At 39.0% G+C, this 24,840-nt stretch overlaps 1 protein-coding gene across 1 annotated transcript in view; it reads right to left on the bottom strand.

Annotated features, from left to right (window-relative positions):
* The window catches only part of C2CD3 (C2 domain containing 3 centriole elongation regulator), a 126,909-nt gene that overhangs the window by 84,645 nt on the left and 17,424 nt on the right, over nt 1-24,840 (bottom strand). The window contains exons 6-11 of the mRNA XM_070383735.1: nt 15,166-15,298; nt 14,570-14,701; nt 7,522-7,669; nt 4,216-4,364; nt 3,431-3,637; nt 2,885-2,997 (exon numbers count right to left, since the gene is read on the bottom strand). Coding sequence (XP_070239836.1) covers nt 2,885-2,997; nt 3,431-3,637; nt 4,216-4,364; nt 7,522-7,669; nt 14,570-14,701; nt 15,166-15,298 — 882 coding nt within the window. The remainder of the gene's footprint in view (nt 1-2,884; nt 2,998-3,430; nt 3,638-4,215; nt 4,365-7,521; nt 7,670-14,569; nt 14,702-15,165; nt 15,299-24,840) is intronic.

Here is a 24,840-nt window from a genome sequence, read left to right as displayed (position 1 = left end):
CTTTGTTGGCGAAGTAATATCTCTGCTTTTCAATATGCTATCTAGGTTGGTCATAACTTTCCTTCCAAGGAGTAAGCGTCTTTTAATTTCATGGCTGCAATCACCATCTACTGTGATTTTGGAGCCCAGAAAAATAAAGTCTGACACTGTTTCCCCATCTATTTCCCATAAAGTGATGGGACCAGATGCCATAATCTTCGTTTTCTGATGTTCAACTTTAAGCCAACTTTTTCACTCTCCTCTTTCACTTTCATCAAGAGGCTTTTGAGTTCCTCTTCACTTTCTGCCATAAGGGTGGTGTCATCTGCATATCTGAGGTTATTGATATTTCTCCTGGCAATCTTGATTCCAGCTTGTGCTTCTTCCAGCCCAGTGTTTCTTATGATGTACTCTGCATAGAAGTTAAATAAGCAGGGTGACAATATACAGCCTTGATGTACTCCTTTTCCTATTTGGAAAAGTTGTTGTTCCATGTCCAGTTCTAACTGTTGCTTCCTGACCTGCATATAGGTTTCTTAGGAGGCAGGTCAGGTGGCCTGGTATTCCCATCTCTTTCAGAATTTTCCACAGTTTATTGTGGTCCACACAGTCAAAGGCTTTGGCATAGTCAATAAAGCAGAAATAGATGTTTTTCTGGAACTCTCTTGCTTTGTCGATGATCCAGCAGATGTTGGCAATTTGATCTCTGGTTCCTCTGCTTTTTCTAAAACCAGGTTGAACATCTGGAAGTTCACGGTTCACATACTGTTGAAGCCTGGCTTGGAGAATTTTGAGCATTACTTTACTAGCGTGTGAGAAGAGTGCAATTGTGTGGTAGTTTGAGCATTTTTTGGCATTGCCTTTCTTAGGGACTGGAATGAAAACTGACCTTTTCCAGTCCTGTGGCCACTGCTGAGTTTTTCAAATTTGCTGGCATATTGAGTGCAGCACTTTCACAGCATCAGCTTTCAGGATTTGGAATAGCTCAACTGGAATTCCATCACCTCCACTAGCTTTGTTTGTAGTGATGCTTTCTAAGGCCCACTTGACTTCACATTCCAGGATGTCTGGCTCTAGGTGAGTGATCACACCATTGTGATTATCTGGGTCGTGAAGCTCTTTTTTGTACAGTTCTTCTGTGTATTCTTGCCACCTCTTCTTGATATCTTCTGCTTCTGTTAGGTCCATACCATTTCTGTCCTTTATTGAGCCCATCTGTGCATGAAATGTTCCCTTGGTATCTCTAATTTTCTTGACGATATCTCTAGTCTTTCACATTCTGTTGTTTTCCTCTATTTCTTTGCATTGATTGCTGAGGAAGGCTTTCTTATGTCTCCTTACTATTCTTTGGAACTTTGCATTCAGATGCTGATATCTTTCCTTTTCTCCTTTGCTTTTCGCTCCTCTTCTTTTACACAGGTATTTTTAAGGCCTTCTCAGATAGCCATTTTGGTTTTTTCATTTCTTTTCCATGGGGATGGTCTTGATTCCTGTCTCCTGTACAATGTCATGAACCTCCGTCCATAGTTCATCAGGCACTCTATCAGATCTAATCCCTTAAATCTATTTCTCACTTCCACTGTATCATCATAAGGGATTTGCTTTAGGTCATATCTGAATGGTCTAGTGGGAAAACTACCTTTAGTTATATGCTATTTTAGAGTTTAATGTTTTTACATTCATTATCCTGTCTGACTGTACATTAAGCCCTTGTGTAGTACAGGCAGTCCTTGCTTTGGAGATACTATGTTAACTGAAACTCGTGCATATCAGAACCATGTCCTTGCTGTATCTTAAGTTTATAGATGGGGAACGTGAGGCTCAGAGAAGTTTTAAGGAGCTCATCAAATGTCATATGGATAGGAGGTAGAAGAGGTAAGACCTGAGAAAAGAATCCAACATTTTTCTTTGCATTGGGATTTGATAAAAACAGATTAATTGTGTTAAAGCTTCTCAAACATACTTCAGCCAGCAGAATCAATTATACACTCTCGAATGCTTTGAACAAACCTATACAGTACCTTTTGTTGCTATCAGTAACTTAAGTATACAGAAAACATATGAAAAATGTGAATACCTTAATTCTTCCTTAAGGTGATGGAGAAAGTGAAAAAAATGACGCTAGTAAAAGAGTATTTTAAATTACTTTAGGTGCTGTTTTTAAGGGCAAATAAGGATTTATTTTAAGTGTATTTATTTTTAATGTTTGGGCTGGAAATATATCATATAAGAAACGATGTATGTGCAATACTATTCAATGAAGCACTGTTTTCAATAGCAACGTATAGAAAGCAACTTAAATATTGTAAGTTGAAGTATTATTGCAAGTTAAAAAAACCAGTCAGTAAAATCACATATCGTATGACTCCACTTAAATCAAATGTCCAGGATGGGAAAATTGAGACAAAGTAGGATAGGAGTTGCTTAGTAAAAGGGGGCTAAGAGGGAACTGAAGAATGAATGCTAATATGGGATTTCTTTTAGGTGAGATAAAAATGCTCTAAAATTAAGATTGTGGTGATGGTTATACAACTTGTGAATATATTAAAAATCACTTGTTGTATACTTCAAATGGGTGAATGATATGGTATGTGAATTGTATCTTGATAAAGATATTTTAAAAAGGGAAGAAAAGGAAAACAATAATAGCTGCAAGAACGTGATTTAAGAGTCAAGTTCTGAGGTACAGTTTCAGCTATGTCACTGCCCTGCATGAGGACAGCCGGAGGACAGGATAAACCTCTGGGCCAGTTTCCTCACTTGAAAAGGAGTAAGATAAAGTCACCTCAAAATTCTTTCTACCTCTAAGATTCTATGATAATATAGAAATATATGAGTAATTACAGATTGACAAATCCTCCCAACGCCAAAATGTCTAAGGAGCAGAAATCAAATTCTCTCTTACCTCCATCTATAATTTTACTGGATGCAAGTCGAACGACCTCAGTGATCAAAGTGGTCTTTGTCAATCCATTTTTGGAAAAGCCCACAGGAAAGTGATATTCCACAAAGAAGGTGCTGAAAAAAATCAAAACAATTAAAAAACAAACCAAATAACAAACTTATTTTCTGATAAATCCCACATATCTTTCAAAGCCTTGTTTTTAGAACCCCAGGTCCTCAGAGGACTTCCTCTTTTCAAAGCCTTCACCAATCTTGTGTTCGTACAGCACTTTTCATATAAAACATCTCTTTTGGCCCCTAAAGCCCTATTATAGCAGCCATTCAAATGTTTCTCTCTCCTGCTGACTATAAGGCATGGAAGAACAAAGCCTGGCTCTTAAGTTTCTTTATTCTCAAGATTTTTAGTGCTTGGGACCTAGTGGGAGATTTAGTACATTTTATTGATCGATGAAGCATATGAAAACACTAAGTACAATATAATTTCTTCTTCTCATCACAAATACTTTCCAGGAATGTCACAATGAGTTTTCCCATGTGAGAGACATACCGCTTTTTTGATGTCAGCTTAGGTGGTCTCCCAGGAAAAGTTTTTTTGCCAGAGGTATCCTGAGGACTATCTGGAGGAACTCCCATTGTTTCGATGATGATTCTGACTGAATGTGTTCTACCCAGAAGGGCCAGTTTATCCACACTTAGTGTCATCCCTTGGGCATCTTCTGGAGTTTCTGATAGCATCTGCTGTTCAACAATATTCCTGAAAGGAGTTCATACAGGTAGTGAGGCAGACTGTCAGAAGCCAAATATGAAATGATCTAGTTTGTACAGGCAACAGGAGGAAAGAAGGGCAGCAGGCATCTTAATGCACAAGTTATCAAGGACTGAGTAATGGCCTTAGTCCTAATTTACAGTGAAAAAAATCTCAAAAACTATAAAAACATTCTTGTAATCCAAAGGCTTATCTCCACACAAGTATAGAAACTGATATTATAGAATCAGGTTTTCAACAAGACTTTACTTCAGTTACTACTTTAATATAAACTACTATCATCACTTTTGTGTATTCCTTTTCATTTGCTTTATGTATACTTTCTACATTAAGTGTAACAGAGTACAAATACAATCCAGAATTCTGCTTTCTCTCTTAATCATTTTACTACATCCATCTTTTCATGTTATTACATGTTTAAGGATTGCAATACTTAATGCATTACTGTAATTCACTTAACCAGTCTGACAGTGTTGGCAAACACAGGTCATTTCACATGAGGAGATCTTGTAAAAATAATCTTTCTTTGTTTTTGCCTCTAAACAAGCATTCATAAAGAGGCTCACCTATTTTTCTTACCCATCTCCTTCTTCGACTTATGATCATTTGATTTTAGAACCTTAGGAGATCTGGCAAGAGCTTTTGACTGGCTCATTGTTTTAGAAGGGACATCATCATCTTCACTGAAGATATCACTGACGCTGGTATCAGATTTCTATTGAGGGAGAGAAAAGAGAAGAGGGGCACTAAAAGATAACTGCTTTGGGGATAGAGGTAATGAAACCATTTCTCTGAAGGTAGTAATCAAGAAAGAACTGATACTAGGCAGACAATCCTATGTTTCTCTTGGCTACACAAAAATAACCCGAAGTTCATAAAAATAACCTACAAGTTCAGTTCAAAGAAAATAAACAAAATTAGATTCTTCTTTCAAATTCTCAATAATAACAACAACAATGACTATTTACTGATTGCCTACTATGTATCTGGTACTATGTTAAATGCTGCATGTGTATTTTTAGTACTTATTACATTCCTATAAGGCATCCTCATCTCAATTTTTACAAATGAGAAAATGAATGCTGAGAGAAGTTAGGTGCCGTTAAGACTCACAGCTGCTGCTGCTAACTCATGTCAGTCGGGTCCCACTCTGTGCGACCCCATAGTCGGCAGCCCACCAGGCTTCTCTGTCCCTGGGATTCTCCAGGCAAGAATACTGGATGGGTTGCCATTTCCTTCTTCAATGCATGCAATGCATGCTAAGTCACTTCAGTCGTGTTCAACTCTGTGCGACCCCACAGACGGCAGCCCACCAGGCTCCCCCGTCCCTGGGATTCTCCAGGCAAGAATACCGGAGTGGGTTGCCATTTCCTTCTCCAATGCATGCATGCATGCTAAGTCGTTTCAGTCATGCCCGACTCTGTGCGACCCCATAGACGGCAGCCCACCAGGCTCTGCTGTCCACAGGATTCTCTAGGCAAGAATACCAGAGTGGGTAGCAATTTCCTTCTCCAAGATTTACAGCTGTAAGTAGTAAAGGCAGATCTTGCTCTCCGTGGGTTCCAAAGCCTCTATTTTTACCACAGTTTGGGGCAAAATGATTGTACAGTATCACCTAACTACATGGGTGCAAAGACTAATTTTTTTCACCACTCTAATGCAGTGCTCAAGGCTTAGGAGGTAATATGTTCTGGGGGAAAAACATGGGCTTTTTGCCAGACTACGGTAAGAATTCTAGTTCTGCCACCTATTAATAATTACTAGCAATTAACGTCTCTTAAGTCTTTTATTTAATGATATGTAAAAGAGATGACACTATCTCATGGGGCTAGCAAAAGAATTAAGTGAAATAATCAATTTCAAACATTTTGGACAATTCTGAATAATAGGTAACATAAATTCTCTGACACAGAAAATGTGTAATCAATATGAGTTCCCATAGCTAGTATGAAGCTGCTGTAAAACACAGGAAGCTCCGTCTAGTGCTCTGTGACAATCTAGAGGGGTGGGATGGGGTGGGCTGGAGGGAGGCTCAAGAGAGAGGAGATGTATTTATATTTATGGCTGATTCATGTTGTTTATAGCAGAAACCAACACAAGGTTATAAAGCAATTATCCTCCAATTAAAGAACAAAGTAAGCTCCCTTTCTCTTCTCCTACAGGTAACAGTATCAGCGATGACTTTTATTGTAGAAAGTCATGAAATCCTAACAATTCACAATGTCTTTTAAATCCATCTCCTCTTTTCCAACCCCACTGCTAGCTACCACTCTCATTCTGGCTCTTTCTGTCTCTTTCTCATGCTTTCAACACCAAAAATGGCTTCCTATCTGCTCCTGTTATTCTCCTCTCAGCCGGCCTCCTACATAATTGCTAGGTTAACATTGCTAGAACACTATTTAGGTCATGTCGTTTCCTCCTCACTTAATATTCAAATACTTTCACAGACTGGTTGCAGTGTGCTAGCTCACCTTGTTGATACCCCTCCACATGAATTCTTACCCAATCAAACTAGATGCCTGGTAGTACACAAACTGCTTCTCTAAACAGGTCATTCTTTCTATTCCTATTTCACATCCTTTATCGTTCTGAAACTATTTTTCAAGTCTCAGTTAAAATCCCTTATCCCTCATGACGCTCCTTCCTGACAATCTCATGTAAAAGTTCTCCCTGCCTCTTCTGTACCCTGGTAGCTCTCAGTCTTTCCACTGAGCTGATATAAACTACATTATATTTCAGATCTCTGGTGACCTGGAGAAACAGAAAATGGGGAATACGATAGCGATCTTCACAAATATAAAGTATTATTTGTGGAACAGTAAATGAACTTATTTTATATATACTCTGTGTGGGCTCAGTTGTGTCCGACTCTTTGTGACTCCATGGATGGCAGCCCGCCAGGCTCCTCTGTCCATGGAATTTTCCAGGCAAGAATACTGGAGCAGGTGGCCATTTTCTAGTTCAAGGGATCCTCCCAATCCAGGGATCAAACCCTAGTCTCTTGCATCTCTTGTACTGGCAGGCAGATTCTTAACCACTGTGCCACCTGGGAAGCCCCATATACTTTGCTGCTGCTGCTGCTAAGTCGCTTCAGTTGTGTCTGACTCTCTGTGACCCCACAGACAGCAGACCACCAGGCTCTCTCATCCCTGGGATTCTCCAGGCAAGAATACTGGAGTGGGTTGCCATTTCCTTCTCCGATGCATGAAAGTGAAAAGTCAAAGTGAAGTCGCTCAGTCGTGTCCTACTCTTAGCGACCTCACGGACTGCAGCCCACCAGGCTCCTCCGTCCATGGGATTTTCCAGGCAAGAGTACTGGAGTGGGGTGCCATTGCCTTCTACAAGATGCTAAACCAATGAATGGAACATATAGCTTGATATAAGAAAGAACTTTGAAAATGCTAAAACTGCCTGAAAAGAGAATGTTCTTGGGTCAGTAGGGATATTTGTTCCCCATGAGTAGAGGTACTTCTGGAACATCTGTATCTGAAAAGATACCAGTCAAGGGTGGTTCTGAGAGTATACATAAATTAGCTCTTCCTTCAAAGAGCTCTAAGGAAGCCATACAATATATTAAGACCATAGGCTTTGGACTCAGGCAAACCTGAACTTGAATCTTGGTTCCAACACTTATTTGTATGTGTACTTGGACAAAATAATTAATCTTACTAGTCTTATCTCCTCATCTGTAGAATGAAGGTAACACCCTCCTCTTCAGACTGTTGTTATAATTATGTAAAAGGAATAGCTTTCTGTCTGACAAGTGGTAATGTGCCTACACCCACTAATATTATTAATAACTCTATGATTAACACAAGAGAAGCAATTATTTAATTTCTCCAATTCCTAATCTTTCAGATTCAGTAACTTACAGGTGCTGTATAAAATAAGTTCTCCAGGAGACTCTGGTCATATTGAGGGTCATTGGGCTCACTGCTGCAATACACATCACTCCCAGGAGATGGGGAATCTGGAGGAGAGCCTAGGCCATCCCAACAGCGACCTTGGGACAATTCAGCACTGCAGAAATAAGAAAAATAAAATAGAACTTTAAAGGACGTTTCATCTTAATTCTTTTTTTTTGGGTAAACATTCTAAAGTTCTAAATATGGAAGAAAATACATAAAACAGAAGACTTACATTATATAGAAGACCATCTAACACTTACTTTTATATCATATTCCTTTTCTTCTGGGATGTCAACAACTAGCACTCAAAAAATACATTTCAGACACTGATTGTGAGCTCATTCATTTATTGAACAAACATTTTACTGGGTACCTATTATGTGCCAGGCATACTGTTAGGTCCTGAATGGTACAGAGATGGCTAAGCTAACTTGTTCTACTCTTGTGCTGCTCATGGTCCAGTAGGGAGGGAAAAAATGTAAAGAACTGACTATAATTCAATGGAGTTAACTGTTATATACTGTTTTTGTGAAGAATGACTAATTCATAAATATGCCTTCTTCTATTAAGCAAAAATATATGCATTTAGTTTATTTATGGAAAGATCAGCTCTATGTAGAGTAGAGAAATAAGTAAAACAGATACTCTACTTATATAGAGTTTGTAAACTAATAAGAAAGATAAGCATACAAATACATGTATATTTAATTTTAGTTTCTCCTATAGTAATTAGTATTTAATAAACAGTGGAAAAAGTGTCAGACTTTATTTTTTGGGGCTCCAAAATCACTGCAGATGGTGACTGCAGCCATGAAATTAAAAGACGCTTACTCCTTGGAAGAAAAGTTATGACCAACCTAGATAGCATATTGAAAAGCAGAGACATTACTTTGCCAACAAAGGTCCGTCTAGTCAAGGCTATGGTTTTTCCAGTAGTCATGTATGGATGTGAGAGTTGGACTGTGAAGAAGCTGAGCTCCGAAGAATTGATGCTTTTGAACTGTGGTGTTGGAGAAGACTCTTGAGAGTCCCTTGGACTGCAAGGAGATCCAACCAGTCCATCCTAAAGGAGATCAGCCCTGTGTGTTCTTTGGAAGGAATAATGCTAAAGCTGCAACTCCAGTACTTTGGCCACCTCATGAGAAGAGTTAACTCATTGGAAAAAGACTCTGATGCTGGGGGGGACTGGGGGCAGGAGGAGAAGGGGATGACAGAGGATGAAACGGCTGGATAGCATCACTGACTCGATGGAAGTGAGTTTGAGTGAACTCCAAGAGATGGTGATAGACAGGGAGGCCTGGTGTGCTGCAGTTCATGGGGTTGCAAAGAGTTGGACACAACTGAGCGACTGAACTGAACTGAAACATCTATAAATGAACTTACTGATTCTTAATGAACATGTTAAATACTGAATATGTGCCAAACACTGCGCTAAGGATTTCAATTAATTTTTTCAACTCTGCTTCCCTTTCAAGGCAGCTGCTATACTTTTTTTCCCCTTCTTTCTCAAGAAAATAATACACAATCACTACCTTCAAATTATAAGCATCTGCTTACAATTTGGGAGACCTGGGTTTGATCCCTGGGTCAGGAAGATCCTCTGGAGAAGGAAATGGCAACCCACTCCAGTACTCTTGCCTGGAAAATCCCATGGACAGAGGAGCCTGGTAGGCTACAGTCCATGGGATCACAAAGAATCAGACATGACTAAGCGACTTCCCTTTCACTTTTCACCTTCAAATTAGACTGTGTTCCTAAAATTCCTGGAACAGAGATGCTCAACAAATAGATGTTCAGTTTCTTGAGAAACCTATATGCAGGTCAGGAAGCAACAGTTAGAACTGGACATGGAACAACAGATTGGTTCCAAATAGGAAAAGGAGTACGTCAAGGCTGTATACTGTCACCCTGCTTATTTAACTTATATGCAGAGTACATCATGAGAAATGCTGGGCTGGAAGAAGCACAAGCTGGAATCAAGATTGCCGGGAGAAATATCAATAACCTCAGATATGCAGATGACACCACCCTTATGGCAGAAAGTGAAGAGGAACTCAAAAGCCTCTTGATGAAAGTGAAAGAGGAGAGTGAAAAAGTGGGCTTAAAGCTCAACATTCAGAAAACGAAGATCATGGCATCTGGTCCCATCATTTCATGAGAGGGGAAACAGTGGAAACAGTGTCAGACTTTATTTTTTTGGGCTCCAAAATCACAGTAGATGGTGATTGCAGCCATGAAATTAAAAGACGCTTACTCCTTGGAAGAAAAGTTACAACCAACCTAGACAGCATATTGAAAAGCAGAGACATTACTTTGCCAACAAAGGTCCGTCTAGTCAAGGCTATGGTTTTTCCAGTAGTCATGTATGGATGTGAGAGTTGGACTGTGAAGAAGCTGAGCTCCGAAGAATTGATGCTTTTGAACTGTGGTGTTGGAGAAGACTCTTGAGAGTCCCTTGGACTGCAAGGAGATCCAACCAGTCCATCCTAAAGGAGATCAGTCCTGGATGTTCATTGGAAGGAATGATGCTAGAGCTGAAACTCCAATACTTTGGCCACCTCATGCGAAGAGTTGACTCATTGGAAAAGACCCTGAATGCTGGGAGGGATTGGGGCAGGAGGAGAAGAGGATGACAGAGGATGAGATGGCCAGATGGCATCACCGACTCGATGGAAGTGAGTCTGAGTGAACTCCGGGAGTTGGTGATGAACAGGGAGGCCTGGCGTGCTGCAATTCATGGGGTCACAAAGAGTCAGACACAACTGAGCGACTGAACTGAACTGAAGTGTTCCTTTCTTTATCTTTCTTTAACCTACAGCAGAGCTTCTTAATCTTAGCGCTACTGAAATGTTGGGTCAGATGAGTCGCTGTTACTGGGACCTATCATGTGCATTCTGGATCCCTGGACTCTACTCATCAGAAGCCAATAGCCTGAAAGCAATCCCTCCAGGTGTGATAACCAGAAGTATCTTCAGACATTTCCAAATGTCCCATACAGTGGGGATGGGGGGAACTGGCTTCCAGATGAGAACCACTTATCTATAGTAATCTCTCTATCAAAGGTTAAGAACAACTTCCTAACTGCTCAAACCCAACTAACAACTTCACAATCCACACAGCTTCTCTGCAGCCTGTGAACACTGCTCCTTTTAGAAGCTCTACTTCTTGATGTTCTACACAACTCTTATTTGCCACTTATAGATCCCCACTTCCCTCTAGTCGCCTTTCTCCCCTCCTTGCAACCCTTAAAGTTATGAATATTTCTACTGCTTAGCATATAGTCCTCCACCTTTTACTTATTTTTCCAAATTAACATTTCTTTGAATGTATTCTTGTCTACAAAACATTAAAAAAGCATGCCATTTCCCTCTATGCAATACTTAGGACATGAAAACTGAGAGAGGTCAGAGCTATTCTGCACAGGCCAGTGGCCTGGGGTTCCTGTTGGGAGGGCAGGAAATATAAAAGTTGGAAAAAAGGCGAGGGGGCCTGGAACTTGTCTGTATTCTTTGGCTACAAGACAAGTCCACTCTCTTGTTTTCTTCTTAATCATGTTTTAAATCAAGGAAAACATGTACATGTACATATTTTAAAAGTCAAATAGGATCATAAGACATAATGAGAAACAGTAGCTGCCTGCCTCCTTAGAAGTAATCACTTTCAACTCCTTGTTTCTGTTGGTACTTACCTTTATATTTCTAAGTAACACATGTGTGGTGCTATTTTCTGATTTTTTTTCATTTTTCTAAATGACTTTGTATTATGAAAAAGTTATTCTTGGAAACAGATTTCCCTTTCCCCCATTTGAGAAGATGGGGAAAGGGAAATCTGTTTCCCAGAATAATAACATCATATCATAAGAATAATGATTTAAGAGATATGATGTTAATCTTCAGGATTAACATCATATCAGAGCCAAGTATAATTTACTACACTTTCTTTACAAAGTCTAGCTTTTCTTGTTTTAATAACTGCCTTAATTTTTGTTTAAAGTAGCTTTCTATGTGCCAATTATTATTTCATTATTGAACTGTCCAAGAGAACTGAACATTTCCTCTTGATCTGGTCAAACACAGGAGAAATGTGTTTCCATCTATCCTTTCCCCTCCTTAGAAGTATCGCTACAGAAGCCCTGTGTGCTTCCACAAGCAGTGTCTGCTCTCTAAATATGGACATAGACCATAAAGCTCCTTTTCTCTTTTTTCTCTATTACATCCCCTGCTTCTTGGACTCCAAGCCTTGTTCTTTATCCTAGATTCTCTTTGTGGCAGAGAATAGCCTGTGGTTTCCTGAGAACTAGTGCAAGAGAGGCAATGTTTTGAGTCCTTGGATGTATGAAAATATTTTTACCCTGCCCTCACACGATTGATAGTTTGACTGGAAATGGAATTTGAGATCAATAATTAATAGTTTTCAGAATCCTGAAAGTAACTCTCCACTGCCTTCCATGGAGCTGGTAGAAAAGTCTTTTTAAAAATATATATAAACATTTATTTATTTTTGGCTCCATCGGGTCTTAGTTGTGGCACTCAGGTTGCAGCATGTGGGATCTTTAACTGCAGCATGCAAACTCTGAGCTGTGGCATGTGGGATCTAGTTCCCCAAGTAGGGATCAAACTCCAGCTTCCTGCATTGGGAGTGTGGATTCCTAGCCACTGGACCATAGTCCCTGTGCTGGATTCTTGATCTTTATGTACTCTTTTGTGAATGGCTTCTTTCATTTAGCATGATTTTTCAAGGTTCCCTCATGCTGCAGCATGTTAACAGTACTTTTCCCTTTTTCTGGCCAAATAATACTCCATTTAAAAAATCTACTAATCAGCTGATGGACATTTTTTACTGTTATGACTACTGCAATTCATGTACATGTTTTTGCGTGGACTTATATTTTCATTTTCCTTGGCTATATACTTAGGGAGTTGAACTGCTGGGTCACGTGATAACTTGATGTGCAACAATCTGAGGAACTGACAGATTATCTTCCAAAGTGGCTGCATCATTTTACACTGCTACCAGCCGTCTATGAAGATTTCAAATTTTCCACAGCCTCACCAACACTTAATCTGATTTTTTGATTCTAACCATCCTAGTGGGAAACCAGCCCTGAATATTCATTGGAAGGACTGATGCTGAAGCTGAAACTCCAATACTTTGGCCACCTGATGTGAAGAAACTGACTCATTGGAAAAGACCCTGATGCTGGAAAAGATGGAAGGCAAGAGGAGAAGGGGACAACAGAGGATGAGATGGTTGGATGGCATCACCAACTCGATGGACATGAGTTTGAGCAAGCTCCGGGAGCTGGTGATGGACAGGGAGGCCTGGTATGCTGCAGTCCATGGGGTCGCAGAGTTGGACACTGAGCGACTGAACTGAACTGATCCTACTGGGTATGAAGTAGTATCTTGTTTACAGTTTTGATTTGCATTTCCCTGATAACTAACGGTGCTGACAACTTTTATATGCATATTAGCCATCTGACTATCTTCTTTGAAGAAATCTCTATGTAGAAACTCTGCCTTTTAAATTGGATTATTTATGCCATAGTTATTAAGTTGTTGAGTTCCTCACATATTCTAATATGTCTTTTATCAGATATAAGATTTATAAATATTTTCTTCCATTCTGTGATTATCTTTTCACTTCTTAATAGTATCTTTTGAAGCCCAAACATTTTTAATTTTCTTAAGTTTAACTTTTTGTTGTTGTTCTTGGTTGTACTTCTAATGCATATCTAAGGATCCTTTTCCAAATTCAAGATTACAAAGACTTATCTCTGTTTTAAGAGTTTTATAGTTTTAGTTCTTCCATTTAGCTATCTAATTCATAGTGAATTAATTTTTAAAATATGGTTTGAGAGTCCAACTTCATTTTTTGCATGTGGCTAAGCCAGCAGTGCCAGCACCATTTATTGAAAAGGAAATTCTTTCTTCCACTTAATGGTATTGACACCATTGTTGAATATTAGTTGATATGGCTTTATTTCTAGACTACCAATTCTATTCCATTTATTTATGTCTATCCTTATGCCAGTACCAAACTGACTTGCTTACTCTTGCTTTGTAGTAAGTTTTAAAATAGCAAAGTGTGAATCCTTCTATTTTTTCCTTAAGATTCTTTTGGCTATTCTGGGTACCCTGTAATTTCACAGTAATTACAATCAGCTTGCCAATATCTATGAAGAAGTCGGCCATGAATTTGACAGGGACTGTACTGAATCATGAACATGAGATTTTCCCCATTTATTTAGATCTCCTTTAATTTCTTTCAACAATTTGCAGTTATGTTTTAAACTTCTTCAGTTAAATTTATTTGTATTTTATTCTTATCAATGCTATTATAAATGGAATTATTTCTTAATTTTATTTATTTATTTACTGCATGGCTTGTAGGATCTTAGTTCCTTGACCAGGGATCAAACCCTAGCCCTTGCAGTGAAAGCCCTGAGTCCTAACTGATGGATCACCAGGGAATTCCCTTAATCTTATTTTTTGATTGGTCACTGCAAGTAAATAGAAGTATAATTGACTTATCATGTTATCCTGCAATCTGTCTCACAGTGGATTCTTTAGGATTTTTTACATACTTGATCATGTCATTTGTGAATAGTCTTACTTCTTCCTTCCCAATTTGGAACCCTTTTATTTTTTTTTCCTGCCTAATTGTATAGGCCATATAGGTAATAAGAGATAGACCCCAAATTTCAACTGTGTCTATTTAAAATCCATGTTCTTTTCATTACACACTGCTGACACTGGTGTTAAGGAAACAGGTGAGAAATAAGAATGGAAAGGTAGACTGGAGACCATTCTATAAGTGAAGCTAAGAATAAAAGGCTAAAGATTGGATTTTTATTTAGTAGATAATAAATAATGATTTAATATGTAATGAATAAGGGAATGACTTAGTTGTTCAAAAGAAATGTTGTTGCTTTAGGAAGATAAATCTGTTAACAATATACACAATAAATTGGAGGAAAAATTTTAAAGAAAAGAGAGTTAAGAGCTCTTACCTGCCCAACAGCAGCTGTATGGCTCTGGTATCAGCCTTTGCATCATGTTTCCAATTTTCCTGTTTCTCAGTTGGAGGGAGGAGGTGATCTTCAACGTGGTCTTTAACTTGATTCCTAGATAAGGCTTTGATTCTAAGGAAGGAAAAAAATGTTTTCACTGGCTAACATATGTGAAAATCTAAATCAGAATTTAATGAGCTGAGAAGTATACATGGAGACAGTTCAACATGGAAGACTTGAAATGTTTTAGACTTTACCTTAAATATATATAAAACTTCACAATTTACAAAGCCTTTTCCTACATTAGAATCTCATTTCATTTATGTAAGAGAGGGAGGAAAAAATATACCCATTTTATATACAAGCATGCTGGTTGAGAAAGATCAAGAATTTAGCCATTTACATATTTTGCAAGTGTCAGTCCTAGGTCTAGATTTTTAGTATCTTAACTCCTAGTTTAGGCTTCTTTCCCACCACATTAAAAAATTACTTGCTGAACATTTCCAAGATTATTTAGTCCGTATCTTGACAAAAAAGACACATTAACAACTATTAAGAAATGAACTATTGGAATTCATGTTTATCCCATAACTTACTGTGATGATGTTCTAAGTAAATCTTCCTTCATAGAAGGATGAACTTCTTCCAACAACATGCTAGTATCTGGACTTGATTTCATTGCAGAAATCACCATGGCATTACGCAGTTTATTGCCTTGTTCTAACAGAGCTGAAGAGGGCAAAAGCAGAACACAAGAAATCTAAATCCAGCAGAAATATTTGCAATATTCAGCCCCTGAATATATACTACATATATATATATATAATATATATAGTACAATCTATTATATCACACAACTTACTATAGTGTACTATAATTGCTTATTTGTGTACTTTCCCCACTAGCTTGAGAATCCCTTGAGGACATTCACTTTACAACAAATTTTTACTGAGCTTCTATTATGTGAACTGTTTTAGATGTTGGCATTACAGCACTGAATGGAGTCTCTCTATTCCACAGAGACTGACCTCCTTATTGCAGTTGTTATATACATACATTGACTCTTCCAACTGGTGGCTGTACATAATAAATTTAGTAAAATAATTTTCCCATCCTTAAGTAACAACAATTATAGTGGATAACATTTACTGAACCCTTACCACTTCCTGGGCACTCCTAAGAATTGATTTAACCCTCCCAGCAATCCTCTGAAATGGGTACTATTATTTCCTTCATTTTCCAGATGAAAAAGTTGAGGCACAGAGGATGTATAACTTGCCCAATATATCATGCAGTATAACCAGGATGACTCTACATCACTATACATATATGACCCCACCTTTTCTTAGACTTTTTAAAAGCTTAGGACCACTGGCATTATTTCAAGGAATACTGAGAAGAATTATTATTTTCTTGAGGTTTCACAGTTGTTTAGGAGGTAAATTAAGTTTAGATATCAAGTGCTTGTGTATCTTGATCTAGAGTTTTTTATAGCTTCTAAAAATAAAAAAGATACGGTAGTCAGGCCAAAAAACCCCCCAAACAGATCCATAAACATTCAACATTTTTTAGTATAAAGAATTCAACATATAGCTTAAAAACTCAAAACTCAAACCCCAAAACCCTGAAACATCATATGTTCAATGTGTTCAGTTCAGTCGCTCAGTCATGTCCAAATCTTTGCAACCCCATGAATCGCAGCATGCCAGGCATCCCTGTCCATCACCAACTCCTGGAGTTCACTCAGACTCACGTCCATCGAGTCAGTGATGCCATCCAGCCATCTCATCCTCTGTCGTCCCCTTCTCCTCCTGCCCTCAATCCCTCCCAGCATCAGGGTCTTTTCCAATGAGTCAACTCTTCTTATGAGGTGGCCAAAGTACTGGAGTTTCAGCTTTAGCATCATTCCTTCCAAAGAAATCCCAGGGCTGATCTCCTTCAAAATGGACTGGTTGGATCTCCTTGCAGTCCAAGGGACTCTCAAGAGTCTTCTCCAACACCACAGTTCAAAAGCATCAATTCTTCGGAGCTCAGCTTTCTTCAGTCCAACTCTCACATCCATACATGACCACTGGAAAAACCATAGCCTTGACTAGACGGACCTTTGTTGGCAAAGTAATGTCTCTGCTTTTGAATATGCTATCTAGGTTGGTCATAACTTTCCTTCCAAGGAGTAAGCATCTTTTAATTTCATGGCTGCAGTCACCATCTGCAGTGATTTTGGAGCCGAAAAAAATAAAGTCTGACACTGTTTCCACTGTTTCCCCATCTATTCCCCATGAAGTGATGGGACCGGATGCCATGATCTTCGTTTTCTGAATGTTGAGCTTTAAGCCCACTTTTTCACTCTCCTCTTTCACTTTCATCAAGAGGTTTTGAGTTCCTCTTCACCTTCTGCCATAAGGGTGGTGTCATCTGCATATCTGAGGTTATTGATATTTCTCCCGGCAATCTTTTTTTTGGTCCACTGCTGCTGCTACTGCTAAGTCGCTTCAGTCGTGTCCGACTCTGTGCAACCCCATTGACGGCAGCCCACCAGGCTCCCCGTCCCTGGGATTCTCCAGGCAAGAGTACTGGAGTGGGGTGCCACTATTGAGAGACTATTTCTCACCCCAGATAGTCATAGTTTCATAGTTCAGGAACACAGGAAAGTGACAAACTTCCAAGGAACTCAACCCAAAGAAATTCTTTATATTCCAAATCACTTTTACTCTGAAAGATACCAGCCTTCCTCATCTCTTCAAAATCTTTCATGGAATCATAATTTCTGTAGAAGTCTGCATATGCCTTCTTTCTTTTTTCAGCCACAGAAAACTTACAGAAAGTTGCAAACCCCAGGGAGACCATGAATGCTCCAACAATATGAAATTGCAGACGTTTGGCCAGGAGGCCATGCATCTGAGGTTTTGCCAAAGCAGTGGACATGGCAGTTTTCCTTCTCGACGGCTCAACCACGATGTCCTCTCAGGCTGATGGAGAAATGGACCTCTCCTGGCAATCTTGATTCCAGCTTGTGCTTCTTCCAGCCCAGAGTTTCTCATGATGTACTCTGCATAGAAGTTAAATAAGCAGGGTGACAATATACAGCCTTGATGTACTCCTTTTCCTATTTGGAACCAGTCTGTTGTTCCATGTCCAGTTCTAACTGTGGTTTCCTGACCTGCATATAGGTTTCTCAAGAGGCAGGTCAGGTGGTCTGGTATTCCCATCTCTTTCAGAATTTTCCACAGTTTATTGTGATCTACACAGTCGAAGGCTTTGGCACAGTCAATAAAGCAGAAATGTGTTATGTGAATATATAAGTTAAAGAAAAATAAAGGTTACCAATTATGGTATGCAGAATTCTTCACTTGATCTTAGCCAAAAGGCTGAGAAATGATGTAGGTAGAATTCTAAAACAGTTCCTCTCAGATTTCCAGCCACTGGTATACAAATGCCTTTTCCTAGTGAATTACTCATCTAGACAATGTTGTAAAGGGATTTTATGGAAGTAATTAGGTTTCCAAATCGATCTACCTTAAGATTGGGAGATTATCTTGGTTGTCCCAAACCATTATAAAGTGGAGTTTTCTCTGGCTGTTTTCAGGATATGAAGTCAGAGATTTAAAGCATGAGAGGGATGCAATGTATCACTGCTGTCTTAAAGATGGAGATGGCCACATGGCAGGAGATGCACACGGCCTTTAGGAGCTTAAGAGTGGACCCTGGCTGACCGCCAGCAAGGATATGGGACCTTAGTCCTATTATAGCAAGGAACTGGATTCTGTCAACAAGAATGAACTTGAAAGTGAATTCCCGCCCCCCCACCCCCCAGCCCCACCCAGAGCTTTCAGATGATAATTTAGCTGGGCTGACAACTTGATTTTAGCCTAAGATGACCTAAGCAGAAAACCCAACCATACTTTGTTGGACTTCAGATCCATAGAACTGTGACTAATAAATAGGTATTATTTTTAAGACATTAAGTTTGTGGTAACTTGTTACATAACAATAGAAAATTAATATTCCCATTAATGGTACTACCCATGAATACTGATTTACATTTTGGTATATTCTGTATAGTTTTTAATCTATGCATACATATCCCTGTACAGGTATGTGTATGTATACATATATATATAAATTTTTTCTTTTGCAAAAATGGCATATTATGTATACTGTTTTATAACTGCCTTTTCACTTAACAATATGCATTAACTTTTTTTCTATATAAATAATGGCTATACAATATTCCATTCAGAAATCACTGTATGCATTTTTATTTTTTAAAAAAACCTCTTTGGGATTCAGCCAGAAAATAGTTATCTTGTTTAATCAATGAGAAAGGATGAAGAAAACATGATCTGCTAGCACTGAAAATCTGGTTATAGAAGCTTTCTATACAAAGACAGAAATATAGATCAATGGAACAAAATAGAAAGCCCAGAGATGAATCTACGCACCTATGGACACCTTATCTTTGACAAAGGAGGCAAAAATATACAATGGAGGAAAGACAATCTCTTTAACAAGTGGTGCTGGGAAAACTGGTCAACCACTTGTAAAAGAATGAAACTACAATACAACACTTTCTAACACCATACACAAAAATAAACTCAAAATGGGTTAAAGATCTAAATGTAAGACCAGAAACTATAAAACTCCTAGAGGAAAACATAGGCAGAATACTCTGATATAAATCACAGCAGACTCCTCTATGACCCACCTCCCAGAGTAATGGAAATAAAAGCAAAAATAAACAAATGGGACTTAATTAAACTCAAAAGCTTTTGCACAATGAAGGAAACTATAAGCAAGGTGAAAAGACAGCCTTCAGAATGGGAGAAAATGATAGCAATGAAACAACTGACAAAGAATTAATCTTCAAAATATACAAGCAGCTCAATACCAGAAAAACAAATGACCCAATCAAAAAATGCGCCAAAGAATTAAACAAACATTTCTCCAAACACATACAGATGGCTAACAAACACGTGAAAAGATGCTCAACATCACTCATTATCAGAGAAATGCAAATCAAAACCACAATGAAATACCATTTCACGCTGGTCAGAATGGCTGCATCAAAAAGTCTACAAACAATAATAAATGCTGGAGAGGGTGTGGAAAAAGGGAACTCTCTTACACCGTTGGTGGGAATGCAAACTAGTACAGCTGCTATGGAGAACAGTGTGGAGGTTCCTTAAAAACTGGAAATAGAACTGCCTTATGACCCAGCAATCCCACTGCTGGGCAAACACACACCGAGGAAACCAGAAATTGAAAGAGACACGTGTACCCCAATATTCACTTCAGCACTGTTTACAATAGCCAGGACATGGAAGCAACCTAAATGTCCACTGGCAGATGAATGGATAAGAAAGTTGTGGTACATATACACAATGGAATATTACTCAGCTATTAAAAAGAATGCATTTAAGTCAGTTCTAAAGAGGTGAATGAAACTGGAGCCTATTATACAGAATGAAGTAAGTCAGAAAGAAAAACACCAATACAGTATACTAATGCATATACATGGAATTTAGAAAGATGTTAACGACAACCCTGTATGCAAGAGAACAAAAGAGACACAGATATAAAGAACAGACTTTTGGATTCTGGGAGAAGGCGAGGGCAGGATGATTTGAAAGAACAGCACTGAAACATGTATATTACCATATGTGAAACAGATGACCAGTCCAAGTTTGATGCATGAAACAAGGCACTCAAACCCAGTGCAGGGATGGGATGGGAGGGAAGTGGGAGGGGGGTTCGGGGTGGGGTGGGGGGACACATGTACACCCATGGCTTATTCATGTCAATGTATGGCAAAAACCACCACAATATTGTAATTAGTCTCCAATTAAAACAAATTAATTAAAAAAAAGAAAATGAAGCTTGATATATGACATGAAGTCCTCCTTGTTTTAGTTTCCAGTTAATACTTGGCTTAATTTGATATGGTTTAAAGATCTTTAATGAGGTAGGGGCTGCCATCTCTGGGGTCGCACAGAGTCGGACACGACTGAAGCGACTTAGCAGCAGCAGCAGCAGCAATGAGGTAGGGACACTCAATAAATGCTTTATGAATAAAGTAGTTAATGAAAAGAAGTGTCAACAATAAACTTCATTTGACTTTAGGGCCATGTAGAAAAATAGTTTTTCTACTGACACGGAAAACTAACACAGACTATTGTCCAGAGACAACAGTCTTGGTACTTTATGATCTAATCATACACAACTATTTTTAATTCCTTAAACACAATATTTCCTTTGTACTCTCAAAGTTCTAGGTATTCCATTCCATCAAAGAATTATCATGCAGTATTAAAATTGTTTATCTCACCCAATCAACTTTGAGGTGATGGACTGGCTTTTGTTAGTCTCTGTATCCTTTTTGCCTGGTACGTATAAGGAATTTGATTAAAAAAAATTTTTTTTGGCTTCCCTTGTGGCTCAGCTAGTAAAGAAACCGCCTGCAATGCAGGAGACCTGGGTTCAATCCCTGAGTTGGGAAGATCCCCTGGAGAAGGAAAAGGCTACCCACTCCAGTATTCTGGCCTAGAGAATTCCATGGACTGTATAGTCCATGGGGTTACAAAGAGTTGGACATGACTGAGCGACTTTCACTTCATTCATTTTTTTAACTGAAGGATAACTGCTTTACAGAATTTTGTTGTTTTCTGTCAAACCTCAACATGAATCTGCCATAGGTATACATATGTCCCCTCCCTCTTGAACCTTCTTCCCATTTCCCTCCCTGATTAAATGTTTTAATAAATACTTCCACTGTTGTATATATCATATATAATTATACCATATCTGCTTTAGAGTCTATTTCTCTTACTAGAATGAATTCATTAAGGTCAGGGACTCATTTCTCACTGTAACCCCAAACTCAAAACAATGGCTGACACAAAATAGGCACTCAAAAGCTATCTGTTGAATTGCATTTTTTGCTAAATAAAATATTCCCTGGAATGGTAATATTTTAAGAGTGACTTAATTAGTTATTAACATCTGAATAAGAACAGGCACTGAAGATTCTTTCCAACAGCAGATTTTAAAAAAGAAATAAACACTGATGGCAACAAGTGAACAAATCTGAGCAAGGACGGTCCTTTGATTGGCTTTCAAGTGGTTTCTTCCTTGAAACAAGCACTCTTAGAAAAGTTTCTCTAAAGTCTAAGGCATGGCAACAAAAACACCTTATCTCCTCTTCGTAAGAGGAAGCTGGTTCCCACACTAAGAAAGCTGTCATAGGATCTTCCTGAACCTCAACTCAGTAATCATTTTCTGAACACAGAGGAAAGGCACTTAAGTGAGTTTAGGACAAATGTTTCTCTTGTTTATTTCTTACATGTCAGGGGCACAGCCCTTGCTAAACAGGGAGGTATAAAGCTTCTGTTTTTTTTTCCTACTCCTTGCTATCTAAATCCCAACTCTTATAAGTAGGATGTATAGTTAGTGTTTCATAAATACTAGCTTGATGACTAATTTAGCTCTGTATCCCCTTTCATAAGGTCATTTTAATAAAGACCAGGAAGGTGGTTAAGTTTATGTATTATAATCCTCCATGACCTTAGCTCTAGACCTACTTACTAAAGTGGTCCACTTAAATCTTCATTCTCCACAGTCTTGTGGTTGGAAGGGATCTTAAAGATAAATGTCTACTTGGCGATTTAATCTCATCTGTAAGAGTTCCATCACAAAGTTATCCAGCCCACACCTGACCATTATCAGTGATAAAGAATTCACTCTCTTGAAGCTATCCTTTCCCATTTTTTCACAGGTAGGAATACTGGACTATTACCTCAGACTTAGTCACAATCTGTCATGTTTTATGTTTAAACCCAATGATTCTAGTAACCCTAATGGAAGAGATTTGCACATTGGCAGCCCATGGGTTGCACCTGGCACACTTTGTTTGGCTTGAACAGTTGGCCAGCAGAGTTCTTGATTTTTTTTTTTTTAAAGCAGGTCTAAGAAAATAATGAACGTACAACAGGACTGAAGCAAAGGACTTTCCTTAGAGTCTAAGATAACAATGAACTGGAGCCAAGCAGCAGCTGTCCCCCTTGATAGAACAGAAACTCCCTAATTGTGAGTCCGTGTCTTCATTTTAAAATAGGGATAACAATTCCATTAAAAGGGATAACAATCCGATTAAAAGATGCTTACTCCTTGGAAGAAAAGTTATGACCAACCTAGACAGCATATTCAAAAGCAGAGACATTACTTTGCCAACAAAGGTCCATCTAGTCAAGGCTATGGATTTTCCAGTGGTCATGTATGGATGTGAGAGTTGGACTATAAAGAAAGCTGAGTGCTGAAGAACTGATGTTTTTGAACTATGGTGTTAGAGAAGACTCTTGAGAGTCCCTTGGGCTGCAAGGAGATCCAACCAGTCCATCCTAAAGGAAATTGGTCCTGAATATTCATTGGAAGGACTGATGTTGAAGCTGAAATGCCAATACTTTGGCCACCTGATGCGAAGAACTGACTCATTTGAAAAGACCCTGATGCTGGGAAAAATTGAAGGTGGGAATAGAAGGGAACAACAGAGGATGAGATGGTTGGATGGCATCACTGATTTAATGGACATGAGTCTGAGTAAGCTCCAGGAGTTGGTGATGGATAGGGAGGCCTGGCTTGCTGCAGTCCATGGGGTCGCAAGGAGTCAGGCACGACTGAGCAACTGAACCGAACAATCCCAACTTCACTCGGTTTTTGTTAAGTTTATATGTATAAGGCACCTGGCATAGTAGCTAGCAATAACGAATACTCAATAAATGGTAGCTGTTTAGCTGTTTTCTTAAGGCTAAATATCTCGTGGTGGTTCCTTCCCCAGTTTAGGTGGTTATTGTTCAGTCGGTCATGTCCAACTCTTTGGGACCCTATGGACTGCAGCACACCAGGCTCCTTGTCCTTCACTATCTTCTGGAGTCTGCTCAAACCCATGTCCATCGCGTTAGTGATGCCATCCTACTACCTCATCCTCTGTTGCCCCCTTCTCCTCCTGCCCTCAATCTTTCCCAGTATCAGGGTCTTTTCCAATGAATCAGCTCTTTGCATCAAGTAGCCAAACTATTGGAGCTTCAGCTTCAGCATCAGTCCTTCCAATGAATATTCCAGACTGATTTCCTTTAGGATTGACTGGTTTGACCTCTCTGTTACCTAAGGGGCACTCAAGAGTCTTCTCCAGCACCACAGTTTGAAAGCATCCATTCTTCAGTGTTCAGCCTTCTTTATGGTCCAACTCTCACAGCTGTACATGACTACTGGAAAAACCATAGCTTTGAGTAGATAGACCTTTGTCGGCAAAGTAATGTCTCTGCTAATTAATACTCTCTCTAGGTTTGTTATAGCTTTTCTTCCAAGGATCAAGTGTCTTTTAATTTTATGGCTGCAGTCACTGTCCACAGTGATTTTGGAGCACAAGAAAATAGTCTCTCACTGTCCATTTTTTCCCCATCTATTTGCCATGAAGTGACAGGACCAGAAGCCATGATCTTAGTTTTTTGAATGTTGAGTTTTAAGGCAGCTTTTTCACTCTCCTCTTTGACCTTCATCAAGAGGCTCTTAGGTTCCTCTTTGCTTTCTGCCATTAGGATGGTTTCATCTGCGTATCTAAGGTTATTGACATTTCCCCTGGCAATCTTGATTCCAGCTTGTGCTTCATCCAGCCCAGCGTTTCTCATGATGTACTCTGCATAGAAGTTAAATAAGCAGGGTGACAAGATACAGCCTTGAAACACTCCTTTCCCAATTTGGAACCAGTCCGCTGTTCCATGTCCAGTTCTAACTGTTGCTTCTTGACCTACACACAGATTTCTCAGGAGGCAGGTGGGTGGTCTGGTATTCCCATCTCTTTAAGAATTTTCTACAGTTTGTTGTGATCCACACAGTCAAAGGCTTTGGCATAGTCAATAAAGCAGTAGTAAATGCTTTTCTGGAACTCTCTCGCTTTTTTGATGATCCAACGGATGTTGGCAATTTGATCTCTGGTTCCTCTGCCTTTTCTAAAACCAGCTTGTACATCTGGAAGTTCTTGGTTCATGTACTGCTAAAGCCTAGCTTGAAGGATTTTGAGCCTTACCATGCTAGTATGTGAAATCAGTACTCTTGTCTAGATACTCTCCATAGAAGGAACTCTTCTATAGATCTTTAATATTAACTTCTTAAAAGGGCCTTCCTTTGCCAAGATGCATAAAACAGCATTCCCTCTTTTTCCCTGCTTCATTTTTTACAACTGCCATTATCACCATCTAACTCTACATACTTACCTAGTT

This window comes from Bos mutus, chromosome 15, assembly GCF_027580195.1.
Source record: "Bos mutus isolate GX-2022 chromosome 15, NWIPB_WYAK_1.1, whole genome shotgun sequence".
In the NCBI taxonomy this organism is placed as follows: domain Eukaryota; kingdom Metazoa; phylum Chordata; class Mammalia; order Artiodactyla; family Bovidae; genus Bos; species Bos mutus.
The sequence above is the reverse complement of the archived record's forward strand: the minus strand, read 5'-3'. Positions and strand labels throughout refer to the sequence as shown.